The sequence below is a fragment of the Petromyzon marinus genome, chromosome 43 (assembly GCF_048934315.1).
Source record: "Petromyzon marinus isolate PM22_M1 ecotype Great Lakes invasive population chromosome 43, UKy_Petmar_22M1.pri1.0, whole genome shotgun sequence".
NCBI lineage: Eukaryota > Metazoa > Chordata > Hyperoartia > Petromyzontiformes > Petromyzontidae > Petromyzon > Petromyzon marinus.
Genome location: NC_133709.1, coordinates 5,669,039 through 5,690,393, shown reverse-complemented (window position 1 = coordinate 5,690,393; position 21,355 = coordinate 5,669,039). Strand labels below are relative to the sequence as shown.

The following is a 21,355-nucleotide window of genomic DNA, read 5'->3' as shown; positions in this document are numbered from 1 at the left end:
AAACATGCTTCAAATCGCTTTAAACTATTGTCATTGTAGTGCGTATTTAATGTGGCGCTGCACTCTGATGTAGGAGAAAACATTTATTTTTAATTAAGTAGAATCTCGACTTGGTTCTTTCGGTAAAGTCACGTAGAAGGGAAACAATAAAATAATGAAAATAAAACAATAACATTCTCACGACGTTTCGACTGCAACACAAGCAACAATCATCATCGGGTGTGAAAACCACAGCAAGAAAATTCAGAATTTAGTACATTTACACAATTACACACGCGGGAACACTATTAGGATGAACAGAGAGACACAATGCCACATAGACACAAACACTTTTTTCTAATTTTCTTGCTGTGGTTTTCACACCTGATGATGATTGCTTGTGTTGCAATCGAAACGTCGTGAGAATTGTATTGTTTTATTTTCATTATTTTATTGTTTCCCTTCTACGTGACTTTACCGAAAGAGCCAATAATATTAATCTCTGCAATCACAAAAGCTTTAAATCAAAAATGTAAGTAGAACGTGTTTATATTTAAAGTTGCGCATTTTGATGTGACGTCACTTTTCTTACCCCTCCCCCTCGTCACACATCGTCACAAATGTCTAACCCCCCCCCCCAGGTGCGTGACGTCATTTATGGACGGCCCCTTTCCTTATCCCCAGAATGGGGGGGGGGTGTGTGGAGAAGTGTGGGCGTGACCACGCAAGGGGCGTGACCACATCAAGGGGCGGAGCCCCCCCCCCCAAACAAAAATGGGCGGGAACCGTTTTAATGTTTGTGGGCGGGGTGGGCTTACATCGGTGGGGGGAGGGCTGGGCGGAGCTTAAGTTGGGGGTGGGCGGGGTATGTGAAGGTCGTGACCCCCGAGGGGCCGGCTCTCGCGTCACGAGGCCGGTACCTCGCTGCTCTTCCCCATCTCTCTCGCCCCCATCTCGGGGTTTTCTCCTCGTTCCGCCTTGTGTGTGGGGGGGGGGGGTCCCGTCTCCCCACTTGTTGTCGCTGCTGTATCGCCGCATTGTCAACTCGCCGCCGACCGTCTCCGCCCGCCCGCCCGCTATGACGCCCGCCTTCCCGTGCTGGGCCGCGCTGAGCGCGCGCCGCGCCAACGGTGAGGGAACGCGACCCCGTTGACGAGCCGTGACCCCTTGACCCCTTGACCCGGATGTCAACAAGCCCGGCACGCGTGCCCGGCACGTGCGCGCGGTTGTTGTCTGATGGGATGTGTACAAAATAATTACCTTTCTAGATTTGAAGCTTTCGTGACTGCAAGGATCCATACTCTTTGGTTCTATTCGGTAAAGTCACGTAGATAAAAAATTAAAACAAAAAATCACGACGTTTCGGCCACAACACAAGCGGGCCTTCATCAGGTGAAGGGACCAACCTGTCCAGCGGACGCCGAAACGTCGTGATTTTTGTTTTAATTTTTTACCTACGTGACTTTACCGAATAGAACCAAAGAGTATAAAATAATTACCGTTTTTATATTCTTGGATCTTTCGGTAAAGTCACGTAGAAGGGAAACAATAAAATAATAAAAATATAAAACAATACATTTAACGAAAGAACCAAGAATATGAATCCCTGCAGTCACGAAAGCTTTAAATCAAAATTACCGTTTTATTTGTTTTGTTTTAATGCGGAGGGACAGATACGGGGAAGGAGCGGCGTTCGCATGTTGTGTTGTATTTGTATTCACCACAATCCGTTTAAAACATAAATCTTTGCTCTGTTTTTGTTTATGTTTTATGACAATGAAATAATATTGTTCACAATTGAACTTGGGATTCATTTACATCTTTAAGGAGTCTAGTCAGCAATGAAAAGGGAGCCTAAGTGCCCTTTTTTAAGATAGCTTTCTTTTGAAGGCCCAACTGCCAGCAGTGACATGAGCGAGCGATTACAGGCCTGCGCCTTTGCACGCATTTACAAGACTGGTGGTTTGGAAATCTTTCCAGAGTAACTGACGTTACGGTGATTTATATTAAGTAATTTTAGCAGCTAATTAATTTACTGTGTTAAGCAATTATTGTGTATCTGACATCTGCCTTTTTACGCTTTACCCAAGAAAGCTACAGTACATTGAGTCTTACAACTTTTTCAGGCGTGTCCTGCCAAACTTTTCTCTGGAGGAGCGATCTTGCTACGTGTCATCTACAGATAATTTGTCAGCTTGTCGATGTCAGGGTCGGGATCGAACCCACGACCTCGAGTAAACCCAGGGGGTTAGTTAACGCCTCTCCACCGCGGCGCCCAATCCTGCCGCCTATAAACGTTGTAGACTGTAAAGTTGCAACGATGAAAAGACTTGACGTCAGGCTGGTGGTGTGGACTGCAGTTGCATAACTTCAGTAATCTTCGTACTGGAAGTGCGGCAAAGAAAGCACGAACAAATACCATTGTGAAATACATTTACAACGGAACAAATATGATCATCATTATATCTTGATTTGAAGCTTTCGTGACTGCAGGAATCCATACTCTTTGGTTCTTTCGGTAAAGTCACGTAGGTATAAAATAAAATAAATCACGACGTTTCGGGCGCAACACAAGCGTCACCCCTGATGACGGACGGTTGTGTTGCGCCCGAAACGTCGTGATTTATTTTATTTTACACCTACGTGACTTTACCGAAAGAACCAAAGAGTATAATCATTATACCCATATGTAATGGCGTATCGAGAGTGGGTGTTACTTTATCAAATCTTTATCAGTAATAAGGTGTGGCACATCATAAGACAATGTGCAGGAAGCAGCTAACCAACTGACACCAAATCTCAGGAACTGAATTCCCAGCAACACGCAGTGCAACCCAGAAATACTTCCGAGAGCTCTACTTTACGTATTGTCGCATAGCCCCCGTCTGCCTGAGCCTGACGAATCGCTGCTGGTTGCCACGTTCGGTTACAGATGCAGTGCGGAATCTGAGGGCCTGGCTTCCGCAGACGCGGTGGTTCTGTCGGAGCTTGACGAGCGGACAGCCTGAGGGAGCCTCCAGCCCGCAGCCCAGGGGACGGTACCTGGGCCAGCCGGCACCTCACACGCACCCTCATCTACTGCAGCCGGGTACCAATCCCTCACTTGCGCATACGCACACATACATACCCACCCTCATCTCCTCCAACCAGGTACCATATATGCACACATGTACACGCATGCACAAAATGCAGACACCTGTACATACACACATTCAAAAAAAAAATTTCATAATCCTAGGATCAGAGGACATCACTGTCGCACCCCAGGGTAAACTCAGAATGGCTCTAATTCCAGCCATGGAGCTTTTCCTGGGCCTGTACTTTGAAGGGGAACCCAGATTAGATAGAGACATGTAGTTGAAATGTTCCAGACAAAATACATTTTTCAACGGACATTGTAATTCCTTCTGCTGCTCGTATTGTACCATGTGCATATTGTGCTCACCGCTCACAATGGCGGCGATGGTTAACGCTTGCAGGGGAGGTGATGCCAGGGTTCACGCGCGAGGAGTTTGCTCTGCGGCGGCACCGACTGATGGCAGCAGTGCAGGCGGAGTCGCCAGGCAGCGTCGTCCTGGTGCCATCCAACCCGACGTGCATCATGACCAACGACATCCCCTACCCCTTCCACCAGCACAGCGACCTGCTGTACCTTACCGGCTTCCAGGAACCCGACAGCTTGCTGCTGCTGCTGCCCAGACGAGGTGCCTAAATGCTGGGCGTGCATGGTTACTTTCAGCCTTTCGCTCGAGCAAAGCACGACATTAAAAACAATTTGGTGCTGTTTCATAGCAAAACAGCATCAATTAATAGCAGTGCCGGAGTTGAAGTCTTCTCCTGTGAATTCATTCTGCTTATTCACAGATAGCAGCTGCCAATTCATTCACTTGAGATGGCAGCTCCTGGATCGAGTGCCGCGATACTGGGTTTGAAGTTACCCGGTGAATGCTGGCTGACTGTGGCTTAACCTGCCCAGCTCCCATAATGCACTGTGTGCTGTGACGTAGCTCTTTGCGGTCCTGACTCCCATCATGCACTGCGCGTTTTAATGTAGAAATTCTGTAGCATCAAGTCTTCCCTACGGTAAAGGTGCAGCATTATACCCCTTGACGTCACTAGATGGCGCACATGCAGCGCTGCAGAACGTTAAAGGATTGTGATATTTCACAAAGCTCAAAAAACACTGCCTATGTTCATTCAATAAGAGACATTTATTTTTTGACATGCTTCTTTCATCAACCCCTCCGAGAGTCATTTCAGACGATTTGTCTCTGTTGCGGGCAGTGGAGTAGAGTGGTTGGCATGGGCCCCGGTGAAAGGAATTAAAAGGCGGTACCTCTTCTTTCTTGCCTGGGCTCCCTCGGTCCATTGGGCCCTGGTGCATTTGTATCGCCAGCACGTCTGATAGTTATGCCACTGCTTGTGAGGGAATCTCAGCTAAAAAAACAATCCTTGGAGCAGCTGCACGAGAGAGTGAATCATGAGAGCAAACGATCAAAACCAAAAAAACTTCTGCCTAGGTGGGGCGACTGCGGCTACCCATAAGGCCGTGCTGCTGGTGCCTCCGCGCGACGCGACGCGGGAGCTTTGGGACGGGCCGCGCTCAGGCCCGGACGGTGCGGTGGCCCTCACGGGTGTGGACGAGGCCTTCCCGCTGCAGGAGTTGGCACGCGTGTTAGCGCATGCCGGCGAACCCCCCGCGTGGTGGTACTACCCGCACGGGGACCCCCCGCACCCGGAGATGCACGAGCGGCACGTGGGGCCAATGCTGGCGCCAGCGGCGGCGCAGGGCCGCGTGCGCTCGCTGCGTAAGCACGTGGCCGCGCTGCGCCTCGTCAAGTCGCAGGCGGAGGTGCGCGTCATGGGGGCTGCTGCGGAGATCACGGCGCAGGTGAGGGCGGGGTGTGAGCTGTGACGGTAAGCGAGGGGGTAATTGGGCTAGTGAGTGAGTATCGATGTGGGTGATTGAGTGACCCAGTGAGTGTGTGACCCGTTGAGTGAGAGACCCAGTGTGTGTGTGAGTAACGTTGTAACAGGTGCACGAGAGAAATTGAGTGACCCCGTGAGTGAATGGAGTCAACCTGTGAGACGTAGAACCAGTGAGTGAGTGGATGACACTACGGAGTGAGTGACCCAGTCAGTGAGAGAGTGCGTGACCTGACCCAGTGAGTGTGAGTGGTACTATGAAGAGTGAGTGAGTTAGTGACTGCCAATGTGAGTAAATAACCCTACGAGTGACTGAGTTGACTCCGTGGTCCCATGGTGCGGTGCTGCAGGCAATGGTGGAGACGATGCGAGCGAGCTCCCCGCCTGTGGACGAGGCATTCCTCTACGCGAAGGTGATCCGATGCCTTCCTCATCGTTCACAGAGAGTGTCAGAACTACAAACTATAAACTAAACTATTTACCAAGTAAGGCCCACTGGGCTTACAGGTCTTTTTCAGAAGCGACCTGGCCACAAATGACAGCCCAATGAAGTGGCTTATCACGTGGCAAATTAAAGCAGCAGCCAAATACTCTGAACTCACGTTGTTAAATGTGGAGGGAAAACCCGGAGGACCTGCAGCAAAATCCACGCAACCACGGCGAGAACACGCAAACTCCAGATATACAGGGTCGGGATCGAGCCCACGACCTCCTGCATACCAGGCGAAGGAGATAAAATCTCGCCGCCAGGACATTACACTTGGGTTAAGGTTCGCCCTTGCCTCCCCTTGATCTTGAGCTCACTCACCCTGCACAGAGGCTACCGCAGCAGACTCTGCAGCGGTTAACACTCCTCCTAACAACCACGGCAGTAGAGCTGAGCTCTCCAATTGTCGAAGTTGTCAATTACCGATTGTCGGTCCGATCTCTTGACAAAGGGGATAACGGAAAAATTGTGGAATGACAGCATCACCTCTGTTCCCATGTATGCCGCTATTACCCTTACGATACATAAATCAAAATCATGCCCGTGACATTCAGTTAAATGTGATTTTGTGCAAGCTATATGCTGAATGCTCATGTAAAATTTTGCCGAATAACCCGGACAAAAATGACAAAATGATACTAAAAGAAAAACAATAACAGTAGTGCACTTTGTTAAAGTAATCAATGACTCTGCCGATTCCATTCACTTGACTAATCTTGATATAACACAATCATATTTTAGGAAAATTAGTGGCACTCTTCAGTATTATCTGATTCGTCGAGATAGTCGACAAGAGACAAATAAGAATCGCTTATAGAATAAAATCAATATCCCGAATCATGAGCATGGATTCGCTCAATTCAGCATGAATCGTTTCAGCGCCGTTGTGTTGCATTGCGCGTGCGCGGTGCAGTTTGAGTTTGAGTGCCGGGCCCGTGGAGCTGAGATCCTCGCGTACCCCCCCGTGGTGGCTGGAGGGAACCGCGCCAACATCCTGCACTACGTGAAGAACAACCAGATCATACAGGTGACTGCACACCCGACGGGTACCCACACGCACACTTACAAATAGGCACGTGTGTGTGTGTGTGTGATGGGCAGTAGTAGTGTTAACGGTTAGCGCGCTGCACTACGAACCCGGCGACCCGAGTTCGATTGATGTTCGCACACAACATCGGCGACAAATATCTGGATCAGTCCTGGGTCTCCCCTAGGTCGATTCAACCTCAAATAGGTACCTGGTGCGATGTGTAAAAATCGCTACCGAGGAGACAAAGGCGGCCAGGCGTGGTGCTGACCACACACCCCCTCGTGTGCCGTGCCGCCCTTGATAGGTGCTTGCTAACAGCACTTCCCACAACAGCCTGTTACGTATGTCTGTTGAACCTCTTTCGCGACCTACGTAGCCAATCGTGCTAATCGGGGGTGTTGAGATTATACGGGGGATCTTTGTTTTTTGCGTGACGCTGTGCAGGACGGAGAGATGGTGCTGCTGGATGGAGGCTGTGAGCTCCACGGCTACGCGAGTGACGTTACCCGCACCTGGCCCGTGTCGGGCTGGTACGACGCAGCAGCGTTCACAGCAGCAGCAGCAGCAGCAGTGCTCTTACAAGCACTTGTGACACCAACCCCCCCCACCAGTGATTCTGTGGAATGTAAAAAAAATCTATTTAAGAATCAATTTGTGTTTCTCGTTTTTTACCAGCTCGTTTATATTGCTTCTTGTGTTTTTATCACTTGCATAGAATGTGTAATGCGTATGATTATTACTGGGGGGGGGGTATTATACGTAAAATGTATGCCCTGACTGCTTCGCAGTGAACGTTAAAGATCCGCTTGTGGCATTTGAAACGAGTAGGCCATTCTCTTTGGTTCTATTGGGTAAAGTCACGTAGGTAAAAAATAAAATAACCTACGTGACTTTACCCAATAGAACCAAAGAGTATGGATCCTTGCTGTCACGAAAGCTTTAAATCTAGAATTGAGTAGGCCATTGTGTGCCAACGTCATGGTCCAAATTTGCCAATTTTTGATTTTAATTGCGACTCAGCACGAGCCCAGTACAAAGCACCGGTCACAGTCCAGGAAGGGGGGAACGGAAACTCCGCAAGCAAAAACCCGAGGGCTTAACGGAGAGGAATAAAAAGTAAATAAAAAGCACCCACAATTGATAGGTACGATGCGGTGTCCTGAGATTGAGAATCTATTGCCAATCGATGCCTCAGTTACCCGGCTGCTCGTTTTTGCACCCCCCCCACCCCCCCTCCATCACCGGCCCGGCTGTTGCGTCTCCTCCACCGCCATCGATCATCACCAGCTTCTCAGGACCCCAGGCGGAGTTGTATGAGGCCGTCCTGGACGTGCAGAAGCTGTGCCTGCGCGGGTGCCGCGCGGGCTCCACCATGGAGGGCCTCTACTCCCTCATGCTGCTCCAACTCGGCCAACGGCTCCAGGAGCTCGGCATCCTCGGCGGCGACCTCTCCCCCGGCGCCGCCGCAAAGGCAAGCGCCGCCGCTCGTCGCGCAGGGGGTTCACGGTTCTAATCTGACAGGCCGCTCCGGTTACTGCTGCGGCTGGTGTATTAACCGGCTATTACTACGCGCCGTCCTCTTCACCGCACAGCAGTCGCCGTGAATCGCGGCGCTGGATCCAGTCCAGTCGGGCGGTTATCGCTGAGGTTTCAGCCCAGTGGCTTGTGTGTGTGTACATGAGAAGGGGGACCGCACAGACTGTAACAACTACAGGGGCATTTCACTCCTCGGTGTGCCGGGAAAGGTCCTGGCAAGGATTATTCTACATCGCCTTGCTCGGCACGCTGAGGAGAGGCTTGCGGAGCCCCAATGCGGTTTCAGGAAAGGGCGGTCCTGCAAAGATGCCATATTCTCTGTCCGTCTGATACAGCAGAGGTGTAGGGAATTCCAACAAGACCTACATCTCTGCTTTATTGACCTGGTCAAGGTCTAGGATACCATCAGTAGGCCTGGGCTATGGGTTGTTCTTCGTGCTTTCAGAGTCCCTGACCCGCTGTTCACGATCATTAAGGACCTTCATGATGGTGAGCGTGCCCGAGTAAAACTACGTGGCCAGGAGTCGGAGCCATTCCCTGTTCACTTTGGGGTGCGACAGGGATGTCCTCTGGCTCCCACATTATTTAACATATTTTTCGACCATGTAGTTCGGGAAGCGTTCAATAGCTGTACCGAAAGAATTTCCATCTGGTACAGATACAATGGGAGGCTGATCGATGCCCCAGTGCGGTCAAGGAATTGCTCCCTATTGCTCAACCATATTATGTATGCCGATGATCTGGTAATTGCTGCTCACTCAAAAGATGAGTTGGGGGTGCTGCTGCTGAACCTGGAGCTTGCCACGAAGAGGTGGGGACTTACCATCAGCCCCACCAAAACTAAGCACCTGCCTGGGTATGTTGTACCATCGGACACTCCACCCCTACAACTCCCAATTTGTGATAGGGCAGTTGTGGAGAGAGTGGAGAGTTTCCCATACCTGGGCAGTGTGCTCATGACCAACTCCGGTTTGACAGCAGAGGTCTCACTCCGAATCAGTCGAGCGGCATTATCTTTTCATCGGCTGCGTAACGCTGTGTGGAAGCTACCTGGTCTGTCGCTCTGCATGAAGCTTCAGGTCTTCTCGGCCACGGTCATTCCCTCCCTTCTCTACGCTTGCAAAACGTGGACCCTCCTAATGGAACATCTTCGCCAATTAGAAACATTTAGGCTGGCCTACCTACGATCCATCCTGGGTTTAACCAGGCTGGATTGTGTGAGGAGCTCACATATCCTTGAAATATCTGGACAAAGTCCCATCGGTGAGCTCCTCCAGCAGGCAAGGCTGCGTTGGCTGGGTCATGTAGCCCGCATGCCCAGCCACCGCATGCCTAAACAGCTTTTTTTTGGATGGATCGAGGGGGCTAAACGGGCGCGGCATGGGCTAGAGAAGAGATGGAGTGATGTGGTACAGGAGGATGTGGAGCTGAGTGGACTTGCCGATGACTGGTCCCAGCGGTGTCAAGATCGTCATCTGTGGAGGAGGCTCATGAAGGACGCTACTGGGCAGTTGGAAGCAGTCGCCCTCCAACAACAACGGAGGGGGGAGGAGCGACGCTCACAACAACGAGTGGAGCGCCTAGTGGCTAAAGCACGACGTTGGCACAGTAGGGGGCACAGGTGGTGCATCAGCCTGGCACCTCCGTCAGTCGACCTGTGGCACCTGGGTCTGCCCCCTGACCTGCCAGCGGACGTTTGACACTTCACGTGGCCTCAACGTGCACATAGCCTGGCACAAGCGTTGTGGTGACATCACCACCACTTAGTGGCGAATGGCGGTTATTGTGCGTATTCTAAACGTGTGTGCATGTTTGTGTGCCAATATGTGTGTGTGCACATTTGGGGAGATTTGAGTTCCGACGATTCGAGTTTGATTCTCTTTCACAGCCAACACCAGTGAAGATTATCGGAACCAATCCTGGGCCTCCCTCGGTTTGCTCAGCCTCAAATGAGTACCTGGTGCGATGTGTAAACATCGCCATTCAAGAAACAAAGACGGCCGGGTGTGGTGCTGGCCACCTGTCCCCTCGTGCCGGTCTTCATCGATGCTTGATAACAACACTTGCCTGAAAAATATATTAAGACGATATTGGGAATCTGTGTCTCTCTCTTTGTGCATGTGACCTCGATTAAAACATTACTTTTGAATTTTTTAAGATAATTTAATATTTTATTTAGATATGTACCAGTGTAAAATGAGGCGTTGCCTCCTTCACTGGTTTGCAGCATGTTGTGGGTTCAATCCCAACCCTAATGCCAGTATATTTGGAGATTGCGTGTTCTCTCTTCCCCGTGGTGGTCACATGGATTTTTCTCTGGGTCCTGTTTTGTCCTCCACATTTAGAATCGTGCATTCAAATCACTTGGCTGCTGCTGTAAATTCCCACATATGATAGAAGCCATTTCGATGAGCTATAATGTTTTTGGCAGGTCACCTCTTGAAAAAAAGCTAACAGCTCGGTGGGCTTTCTCCTGTAAAATTGTTTTCGCTTAACAATAACGACATTACCCGATGCCACATGACAACACGATCGGCGGGTAAAGTGTGGGAGTGATGCCAAATTTGTGATGTCACTTACGGTTTTTTTCGGATCAATCCGAAACAAAGACTCTTTTTGGAGACGTCTGATTTTTCAGATTCTTCAGAAAAATCGAGAGTAACGCCCCGAGTGTGAACGTGTATATTTACAGGCGGCACGGCAGTACTGCCCACACCACGTAGGCCACTACCTGGGCATGGACGTGCACGATACTCCGGACGTGTCGCGCAGCATCGCCCTGCAGCCTGGCATGGCCATCACCATCGAACCTGGCAAGTCCCTCCTCCTCCTCTCCCCGACAAAGGAAAAATATGCCCTGTGTAGCCTTTAACAGGCTGTTGGGGCAAGTGTAAGTGAGCACCCAAGAAGGCCAGCACAGCGCAAGGGGGGCTGCTTTTGCCATCAACGTGCCCGGTCGCCTTTGTCTTCCCAGTGCTGATGTTTTCACCGCACCGAGTACTCATTTAAGGCCGGGTTGACCTAGGGGAGAGTCGGGTCTGGGTCAGTGGGGAATTGAACCAGGTTCACGGCATTCGCCGGGTTCGTAGTGCAATGCGCTAACTGCTACGCTACGACACAAACATACGCAGGTTATTTTGTGCAGTTTCTGCTCCATAGCCCTCCTTCGCTTTTCTGGGTTGCACCGCGCGTTGTCCGACATTTCAGTTCCGGGAAAAGCTCGCAAGCGCTTGCGGCAAAACGGCAGACATCGTGCCAGACTACGGGTGCGGTAAAAACCCCAAAAAGCATCGGAGCGCCGTCGGGATAACTAAGGTCCTCGGTGTGTCCCCCCCCACCCCCGGCCTAGGCCTGTACATTCCCCGCGCGGACGAGTCTGTGCCCGTACGCTTTCGGGGCCTGGGCGTGCGCGTGGAAGACGACGTCGTGATCACGGAGGCCGAGCCCCTCGTGCTCTCCTCCTCCTGCCCCAAGGAGCGGCGCCACATCGAGGACATCGTCGCCAAGTGACCGGGCCAGAGAGCGGCGCGGCGCGTTTGCCCGCTGTTTTTTTGCGTAGAGAGGCGCACGGTCCGGGCCCTGCAGCCGCCCCGGTTAATTCCGCGCTGGGCGCGTTGACGGCGAAACGCGCCACCGTCTGCTTCACAGCGGGCGGTTAAAGTAGCGGTGGCGTCGTTCGAAAAACAGTGTTAGGCCGCTTGTGCCGGCGTCACACCTCGGTGGACTACGTCGGTGGAGGCTTTGGTTTAAAGGCAGGCGAGAGCGAGGTGAGATTCATAGTCTCGGCTTGAAGGTAAGCCGGGGAAGTTTCGCCGTCGTGGTGTGAAATTGAGGTCAGCGGCTTTTGAGATGGGTCTGTCACTTGATTATGGTGGTGAAGTATGGCCAAATAAGCACCACGACCCACGCGGCGTGGGGAGGCTTTCATCAAGCAGTGGTTTTGACAAAAGTATTGCGCTCGTTCCTTGTTTTGGATTGAACGATTGACATCCCTCCGCCTCGTTTCAAGAATTATTTATTTTAACTTTGCGGTAAATGAGTGCTTCTCTCGTGGCTACAGGGGTGACGTGAACGCATCGCGTGCAACATATACGAGCCGAAATATATTTATTCCTACACGGTTTGATGCCTGTATATTGGGAGCTTAAGAAACTATATAAACCGATTAATTTATGCATCGTCCCACCCCGAGTGCCGTATCTGAAATCGCTAAACTTTAAATTTACCCAGGTTTTCCAAACAGCATTGTGCCGGTAATCTCCATTTTAGGTCACCGAGCTCCTGCACTGAATTATGGTCCCCCTCTTTGCGAAAGTTGCAAAATTATTTTGCGAGTTCACTGCCGTGGAAGAAACGCATCATTCTGTTTGCACCACAGTGGATGGTGACGAAGATGGGCGGAGGCAGCAGAGCAAACCTTGTTAAAGAGGAGAGGGACATTTGAGACACGGCGCGAAGATAAATACTCTGCAGGTGAAGTCACCTCTCCTCTCGGGGATCGGCGATCCAGAAAGCCTGATTGTTCCGTAGGTTAATGTCTGATGAGTGCACCTCGGGAAATCTAGGAGCAGTGGCCGTGCTGGAAACTTGGAATTGAACTTTGGAAGGAATTTCGCCAACGTCGCTCGTTCGCGGTTTAATGTCGTGGCGTTCTTTGCCCTCCTTGCTTCTTGTGAATGCAAAAGACAAAAAAACGTTAATTAAACTCCTAATTTTGCAGACTTCTTCGTACTTGTCATTTTTTTCGCTGCAGTAATTTTTTATAAGTTTAAAGAAAGCAGACGGATACGAGTTGAATGATTTTGTTAAATCGGCGATCTTAAAGGCTTATTCGGATAGATATATACGGTAAGTGGTGGGATTTTTATAGGCCCCTCGGGTGTTTAAAGCCTGCATCGGCACCGAGCTGTCCGTGTCGAGACCAGAGTTCAAACCCAGGACTCCCGCTTAAGATAGTAAATAGCTCGACGTAATCATTAATGTTGCAAAGAATATAAAGCATAAATAGCAGACTATCTCCTTGACTTATCCGTCCATCCACGTTCCAAAGTTAAAGTATTTCTTACTCGACACAATCCTTTAGCTGCAGTATTTCTTACAGAACCCATAGGCCACACGGCCTTCTGGGAGTGCACTCCCAGCAGGCTGCGTGGCTGATGGATTGCGTGAGAAATACTTTCATTTGGCGTTTTAGCCCGTGTACAGTACATTGTGGGCAGCACAACGTTCAGCAAAATACATTGTTGCGCTGTCATTCCATTCTCACATGTCTGTCCTCCACATTCACCAACCCAAACTGACCGGCATGGTGAAGTATGGTCAAAATAATCCCCCACGACCCACACAGTGTGGGGGAGGCCCTCATGTTTACATGAAGTTTTCAAGTTTCATTTATTAAGTATAGCCCTGTGAGCCATGCGGCTCTTAAGTCGGGTGCAACCGCAACAAACTAAATATGAATACAGAACATCCCAGAGCGACGACGCACAACAGAAACATCCTGGAAATCAACCAGCAAACATTCCACACAAAAAAGCTTATTAAAACGCTGTGTGCAAAAATAACAATGTGGTGCAAGCCAACAACAACCATAAGACAATTTAGATTAACCATATGTTTTAGAATTACCTGAATAAAGCTACAAAAACAATGTAACAACAGTAATCATAGGAACTGTGATTTTAAATTTAACAATAAACGATATACATAACACGTACGACAAAACCTGCAGCCATAGCTGGCAGCACGACACTCCCAGTGTATGATGTGTGAGTGAGTCAGCAGCAGCGTGAGTGAGTATGATGTGCGAGTTAGCATATGATGTGTTAGCGCATGATGAGTGAGTCAGTGTATGATGTGTGAGCAAGTCAGCGGCAGTGTGAGTGAGTGTATGATGTGCGAGTGAGCCAGCACACGATGAGTGAACCTGTGTATGATGCGTGAATGGGTCAGTGGTTGTGCGAGTGTATGATGTGTGAGTGAGTAAGCGCATGATGAGCGAGTCAGTGTATGATGTGTGAGTGAGTCAGTGCATGGTGTGAGTGAGTCTGTTTGATATCTGAGAAAGTCAGTGTTGGCTCCCTCTGCTCGCGCGGTCGCCCCCCCCCCCCCGACTCTGTCGGCCCCCCCCTGGCCCCCCCCCAGCTCCATCACCCCCCCCAGCTCCGTCGGCCCCCCCCGGCTCCGTCGCCCCCCCCCCCGGCTCCATCAGCCCCCCCTGGCTCCGTCACCCCCCCCCGGCTCCGTCACCCCCCCCCCCCGGCTCCGTCGGCCCCCTCGGCTCCATCGGCTCCATCGGCCCCCTCACAAACGGCCCCCGCCAGCCGCTGCTGGGAGCACGGCCCGGGAGCGCCTCGGGAGCGCACGTGCCTCAGGCGGCCATCTTGCTAAGCGTGTGAGATGGAACACCACGACCTCATTCAATCCGTGTGACTTGGAATCGAACTCTTGAAACGATCTAGAAAGTTGCCCCTCATGTGCGTCTTAAAATTACAACTTTTTTTACCCCCCACCGGCCCCCTCACAAACGGCCCCGCCAGCCGCTGCTGTGAGCGCACATGTAGTGTGCTAATTCACAGACATTAGGTGGAGGTACTCTCTTTTATTCAGGCCTTCACAGCCTTAGAGGATAACCAAATACTGAGTCAGGAAAGCCAACATGCTGCCAGACCCACAGCTTGAAGAGGGCGAAGATCACAACGACGACAGAACGACGAGTTTCACTCCAGATCACAACAGCCCCGACTGCGAGTCGGAGCTCGCCTTTTATCCTGCCCAGCGTGGCCAGGCTCCGCCCTCGGCCCCGCACCCCTCTGGATCCCCCAGAGGGCCACGTGCCTTGCCCACAGGTGCAACTGGTAGAACGGGCTGCTACCCCTAATTCTATTGTCTACCAATTTCCCAGCGGCACGCGCTACAGTGACTCATTCCCTGTCACTACATACGTATGTTGAACTTCTTTTGCACCGTACGTAGCCAACCGTGCTCATCGGAGGTGGAGGGGAGGGACAACAAACTAAAGAAAAAACAGTTCTAAATAAATTGATTTTCCATCTAGGTGATTCAAAAGTGCGTAGCTCCAGTGGCTTCCGAATATCGGAAGGAAGAGCGTTCCAGACGGCCACAAGCACATCTGAAAGCGCAGGCCCACTGAGCCTCCAGGATAGCTCGACGTCTTTCCACACGAGTGATATCGTCCAATCAGTGAGGGCTCTCGTCACCTCACCCATACGCAGCAATGTCTCACCACCTCCGATGAGCGCGGTTGGCTACATACGGCGTGATTGAAGTTCAACATACAAACGTACATGTCTCAAACAGTATTTAAGTGACGAAAATGTGAACCAATTTGATTTATTTTAGTCAACAATGACGGAGTGGACGAAAATCAGCCAGCGTGACCGTGCATCACGCCACTCACCAGAGAACAACTCGTGATCGACTGTGACGAGGTGAAATTAACGAGTCTATACCGAGACGCAGGCTGAGATAGCTTCGTTGTGTCACTAGTCTGCAGTACACAGAGCAACACAAAACATAGTTAAGGAGCTTTATACGCACGTAGATATCTTTACAAGTTCAATCTGGCTCACTCTGGCCTGGCTGACCTGACATTGAATGACCTGAGCATTCACGAAGGTTTTTGGGTTCGATGGCAGAAGTATAAATGTGTCGTAACCCTCCACCAACCGACACGGCCAGTAAGGTTTGTCACGTAAACAACGCACAAATTGGTTACTACTTCAGCCCACCGGTGTGTTAGAGAGTAAATCCACAACATTTTTGCTTTTACTATATATTTTTTATTTTCAAATATAAAACCCTGTATAAAAAATCTTGAAATTTCAAGACCAACCATCATCTAGATCCCCCTGTGACAGGAAGACACTGAATGGTGACGTACTTGTGATTTCAATGATAGGCTCCTGCTGCTCTGCGTGTCACCTGGTTTGTGTGTGTGCCAGGTGCTACGTTTATGGGACCTTATTGCCAGTATCTTGGGTTGTATTTACCTTTCCTATACTTTGTACTCCTATCGTATTTTTGTATTGTTGGTTGCAAGTAATATTCTGACCTGCCCCTACTGGACATTTGTGAAAAAGAGATTGACAGCTCATCGGATTCCTCCAGGATAAATAATATGATTCTGTATCAAAATGATGAAAAATAAGAATAAACTTTACCATTATTGCCAATGAAGCAGGTGTTAAGATGTAAAAACACTAAATAAATACCTCTTCCAAGGCCGTTGAATCTGCATTAACCCCAGATACTTGTGGCAAATCATGCAAACAAACTTGCTCTGATAATACACGCACTGTCTTTGGCACTTATTGACCTACACCAGATACGGCCTTCTTTGTGGCCTTGTCCCACCAGTGTCAGGACCAGAGAACAGTACAGAGGCGATACAAAGTATCAGAGCATTAATAGCTCAGGTTGAGCAGTTACATGTATGGGACCTTTTTGCCAGTTACGCCACGGCTGTTTTTTTTTAATCAGCGAGGAGACGCACTGCGGTCTGCTTCTCGGCCGTGGCAAACGTAAGTGGCGAGTGATAATCTGAACTGGTCCTGGGCCTCATCCTAGGTTGGCTCGGCATCAAATGAGTTGTTGTACCCAACACATTCCTGCGGAGGGAACTGGGTTGCTCGGTCAATGGCCAGGGTCAACGGCACCACGTGGTGTATTCCGCAAATATGCCCGACTGTGAGGGCGGGCACAAGCCGGCGTGAGTAGGTTAAACGTTGAGTTTTATAAGGGCACCACGGGGTGACCAGCCCCTCCCCACCCAGCCACACCCAGCCCCACCCCTCCCACCCCCATCCAGCCCCACCCTCCCCACCCAGCCCCTCCCCACCCTAACCACCCAGCCCCTCCCCACCCTCCCCTCCCCACCCAGCCCCACCCTCCCTACCCAGCCCCTCCCCACCCTCCTTCCCCACCCAGCCCCTCCCCACCCCTCCCATTTTTGGATGCACGACGGCCGGGCAGACACAATAATCCCCCGTGGGCTGGTAGAACCAGGAGGTTCCTACACAGTATTATTTCAGAATCTGGATATGTATTTAGACTGGAGGAATCCGACGAGCGATGAAGCTCTTTTTCACAGATGTCAGTCGTGACTACCACAAACAGTATAACAATAATGAATAGAAGTGCGAAGTACAATAAAGGTGAACAAATCACCCAACCACATACGAATAAAACTAAACCATCTCCATCCTACCAGGAAAAAATTCCACTGAGGTATTCAACTTATATATTTTTTTAAAAGCGACCTGGCCACAAATGATAGCTCAACAAAACAGCCCATATTTCGATTTAAAGCTTTCGTGACTGCAAGGATTCATCTTCTTTGGTTCTTTCGATAAAGTCACGTAGAATGAGAACAAAATAATAAATTGATAAAATAATATTGTGTTATATATTGTGTTAATATTGTGTTATTTTATTTTATCAATTTATTATTTTATTCTCATTCTACGTGACTTTACCGAAATAACCAAAGAAAAAAGTAGCCCATCATTTGAACATTTAGAGTAGCTAAATAATCTTAATAGTCTGTCGAAATGCATGTTTCTAAATGTGGAGGGAAAAAAACCAGAGGGCCCGAATTAAAAAAAATCCACGCGACCACGGGGAGAACACGCGAACTCCAACTAAACGGGCGCCAGGGTCGGGGTCAAATCCCTGACCTTCTGCATACCAGGCGAGGAAGAAAACATCCCACCAGCGGAGATGAACTAATCCCATTGAAGTGAGTGAAACATCGTCGCCTCTTTTGCATGGGCGACATGGGTTGCGTCTAAAACAATTTTATGGAAACAACTGAACAAATGTAGGCAACGTTTAACAATACATTAATACAGTACAATATGTATAAGCCCTAATAATAATAATAAAAAAAGTAAATTTGCACTTTTAAAAGTCAAATATCATTCAAGTATATAAATTTAGGCAAGTGACAAGGGTATAGCTCGAACTAGAGTTTGGTGTGTAAACATCACCGGGGGTGGGTGGGTGGGGGAGAGACAGCGGTGGTTGCTAACCACACCACTCGCCCTCACGAGCCGTACTGCCTTGCACGGTTGTTCACGAATCGCACTTGCCTCAACAGTCTCCACAAGGCGACCACCTGGGGAATGTTTACCTTTGGTGTTGCATCGGTGCTGTGTGTGAAAGCAATGCCTGTGTCTCTGTGTTCAGGTCCATGTCAACGGGTGTCAGAATGAAGAATCTGTATGTACAGCGGAGGAATCCGAGTAGCAATAAAAGCTATTTTTCCACAGATGTCCGGTAGGGGCGAGTCAGAACGTGACAACGACGCTCTCTCTCTCTCTGTGTGTGTCCCTCTAGTTGTGTGCGTCTGCCATTGGTGTGTCAGTGCTTGCTGTTGTGTCTTTTTGTTTGTTTAACATTTTATTCTCAGTAGCTGGATGAACCTTTTGTTCGTCTATATTGTTCAAGTTTTGCTCGCGAAAAATGTCTTCGGAAAATCTGTTGGATAGACAATATATCAGTTATAAATAGAATAGAATGCATATATACTGTACTGCATGTCCTTCCAAAAAAACGTTTTTTTGTGAATAGGATTTTTAAAATACCATGTCCATACCCTGTATTCAATAGCGTCGAGGCATTTAGGACACGGGGCATGAGAATTTTCGGTAGCCTCGAGGCATTTAGGACACAGGGCATGAGAATTTAGCTGCACGTGATGCGTTCCATTCAGCCGCTGACCCTTCTCATCAGCAAACTACCATGGAGAAAAACAAAACAAAGCACGGAATAAGTTTAACACGTAGTAGAGGATGCTCTCTCGAACAATATTATTGATAAGAGGGGTTTTCTTGGGTTAGATCGCGTAAATATAAATGTGTCGTTAAAGCCCGCCGCCGCCGGTACCCGGCACAGCCAATTAGTAAGGGTTTGGGTCACGTAAACAAAACGTGCCAATTAGTTATTATCCATAATACTGTTTTTTTGGGGGGGTTAGATTGCGTAAATATATAAATGTGTCGTTAAACCCGCCACCACCCGACACAGCCAATTCGTGAGTGTTGTCACGTAAACAGAACGTGGCCAATTCGTTACGAGTACAGCACCGCCGGTTGTGTGTTGGAGAGCCAAGCCACAACATTGACAATCTGAGTACGACGTTTCGCCAGTAATTACAACCAGCTTCGTCAGGCGACAGCCAGATTTGTGGAGAAGTCCACCTGTTTCGTTTCTGATGTAGCGGCGTAGATGTGGTGACCACGCTTGTGCGCTCTTGCGCAAAGTGGGGGGAGGGGGGTAGACTAATGAGTCAACGTACATTATGGATGCGCATTATGCGAGCCCTTTGATCTTGTCCTTCCTGATCGTTGTGTGTACTAAAATAGCCGTAACAACGGTACCCTATTGAAGTATAGTGGCCTGTATAGGCATGCATTTAAACAATGTTTTATTTGATTATTCGCTTCCAAGCAGCACTAAGTCGGTAGCGATCCGAACGGTTGAAATTATGTTTATTTTTCGATTTAAAGCTTTCGTGACTGCAAGGATTCATCTTCTTGGTTCTTTCGGTAAAGTCACGTAGAATGAGAATTAAACAATAAAACAAAATAAGACAATACAATTCTCACGACGTTTCGGCCACAACACAAGTAAGATTCGCAGCGTTCATTGAAGCGCTGTCGTCCCGACAGTTCTGTTCCTTCACCTGAAGAAGGCTACTTGTGTTGTGGCCGAAACGTCGTGAGAATTTTATTGTCTTATTTTGTTTTATTGTTTTATTCTCATTCTACGTGACTTTACCGAAAGAATCAAGAAGATTATGTTTATTCCTTTCAATTTCGATAGATTATCTAATTAGTCTTGGCCAGTAGTACCTTGTTTTGCACAGAACTTCAACATTTTCTCTTCTTTGGTTCTTTCGGTAAAGTCACGTAGAATGAGATGAAGGCCGCTTGTGTTGTGGCCGAAACGTCATGAGAATATTATTGTGTTATTTTATTTTATCAATTTATTATTTTATTCTCATTCTATGTGACTTTATCGAAAGAACCAAAGAAGATGAATCATTGCAGTCACGAAAGCTTTAAATCGAAACTTCAACATTATCAAATTCAATTGAGTGTCCTTGTTGGCACGCGTGTTCTGCTGCTGCTGACAGTTGTATTTGGGAGTAGTTAATATGTATTTAGTGTTCTTTTAGTCTCGTGCTGATCATTCGTCCTGTTTGTGCAACATAGCATTTGCCCAAATGCAATTAATCCGGTACACACCTGTTGATAGCTTCGGTAATACATCTTAAGTACCGGATATTAATTTCTGTATTGTATGTACCGTGACAAATCTGACTCGGATGTTTTGTTTTTCCAAACATCTGGCTAGTTTATCAATTACTCCTGCAATGTACGGTATTTTGATCGTTTTAATTACTTTGGCAGTTTCAAGGCTCTTGTTATTTGATTTGGTTTTGGCATTCAGTGCCCTGTTCATTTGTGCATCGTTGTAACTGTTCAATTACAGCGCTTTAACATATTTAATTTAACTTCTCAGACTATCACCATCTGACATTTTCTTAGCCCGATGAATGAGCGTCTTGATGAGAGAGGATTTCTATTCGGGGTGATGGTGTAACTGCATTCAGATAGACGTGAGTGTGCATTTTCTTTCGGTAAACGATGTGTGTTATTTTACCATTTCGACCCCGTCCGAGCAGAATATCCAGAAATGGTAGAGTTCTGTCAGATTCCACTTCCATGGTGAACTGAATGGATGGGTTTTACGAGTTGAGATGATTTAGAAATGCGTTAAGTGTATCTTTGCCGTGTGGATAGACCACCAATGTGTCATCCACATATCGAAACCAAAATATTGTGGTTTGGCTCTTCAACACACCGGGTGTGCTGTACTAGTGACGAATTGGCCACGTTCTGTTTACGTGACAACCCTTACTAGTTGGCTGGGTTTAACGACACATGTATATATTAACCCCCCCCCCCCAAAAAAACCCTCTGTTATATGGAAAGCACGGCATCACGGTGCATTGTCTCCAAGTGAAGCCTTTGAAGTTTTAAGGAACTGACAGATGTGGTGATGCTGCCGCTTGCGCTGCCTGTGGCACACAAGCACGTGCGTTAACAATAGAAAGAAGCACTCCACGCGTTCGTCAATAACGCTGCGGCTTTAAAAGGAAAAAACTCAAAAATATATAATAGGTGACGTTTGGGCAATGGGCCCGTCTTCATGTCACATAATGAGTGCTATGAAGAAGGGCCATTGCAAGAAACGTCGCCTGTTATATATTTATTTTAAGGCCACAGTGTTATTGACAAATGTGTTGAATTTTTTTATTTATTTCAAGGAACGGAACGTTGCTCACTTCATACGAAGAATGCTCATAA

The 21,355-nt window shown here is 48.6% G+C and overlaps 1 protein-coding gene across 2 annotated transcripts; it reads left to right on the top strand.

The window, feature by feature from the left end:
• Positions 1–838: 838 nt before the first annotated feature.
• Positions 839–12,679, top strand: XPNPEP3 (X-prolyl aminopeptidase 3). Of its 2 annotated transcripts, none has more exons than XM_032970037.2 (10): positions 839–1,109; positions 2,912–3,067; positions 3,459–3,683; positions 4,500–4,870; positions 5,256–5,318; positions 6,306–6,419; positions 6,867–6,952; positions 7,710–7,893; positions 10,651–10,771; positions 11,308–12,679. In XM_032970037.2, the coding sequence occupies exons 1-10, from the start codon at positions 1,058–1,060 to the stop codon at positions 11,466–11,468; spliced, it is 1,533 nt and encodes a 510-aa protein (XP_032825928.2). In that variant the 5' UTR covers positions 839–1,057; the 3' UTR covers positions 11,469–12,679. The 2 variants fall into 2 exon arrangements, with proteins under 2 accessions (XP_032825928.2, XP_075929851.1); XM_076073736.1 differs by lacking the exon at positions 839–1,109 and adding an exon at positions 1,146–1,371.
• The last annotated feature ends 8,676 nt before the right edge of the window (positions 12,680–21,355 follow it).

Excerpts from the sequence above, each read along its gene's own strand:
- XPNPEP3 (XM_032970037.2), top strand. The coding sequence starts at position 1,058 with ATGACGCCCGCCTTCCCGTGCTGGGCCGCGCTGAGCGCGCGCCGCGCC. Across the intron at positions 5,319-6,305 it reads AGGCATTCCTCTACGCGAAG|TTTGAGTTTGAGTGCCGGGC; the intron begins GTGATCCGATGC and ends TGCGCGGTGCAG. Across the intron at positions 7,894-10,650 it reads CCCCCGGCGCCGCCGCAAAG|GCGGCACGGCAGTACTGCCC; the intron begins GCAAGCGCCGCC and ends GTATATTTACAG.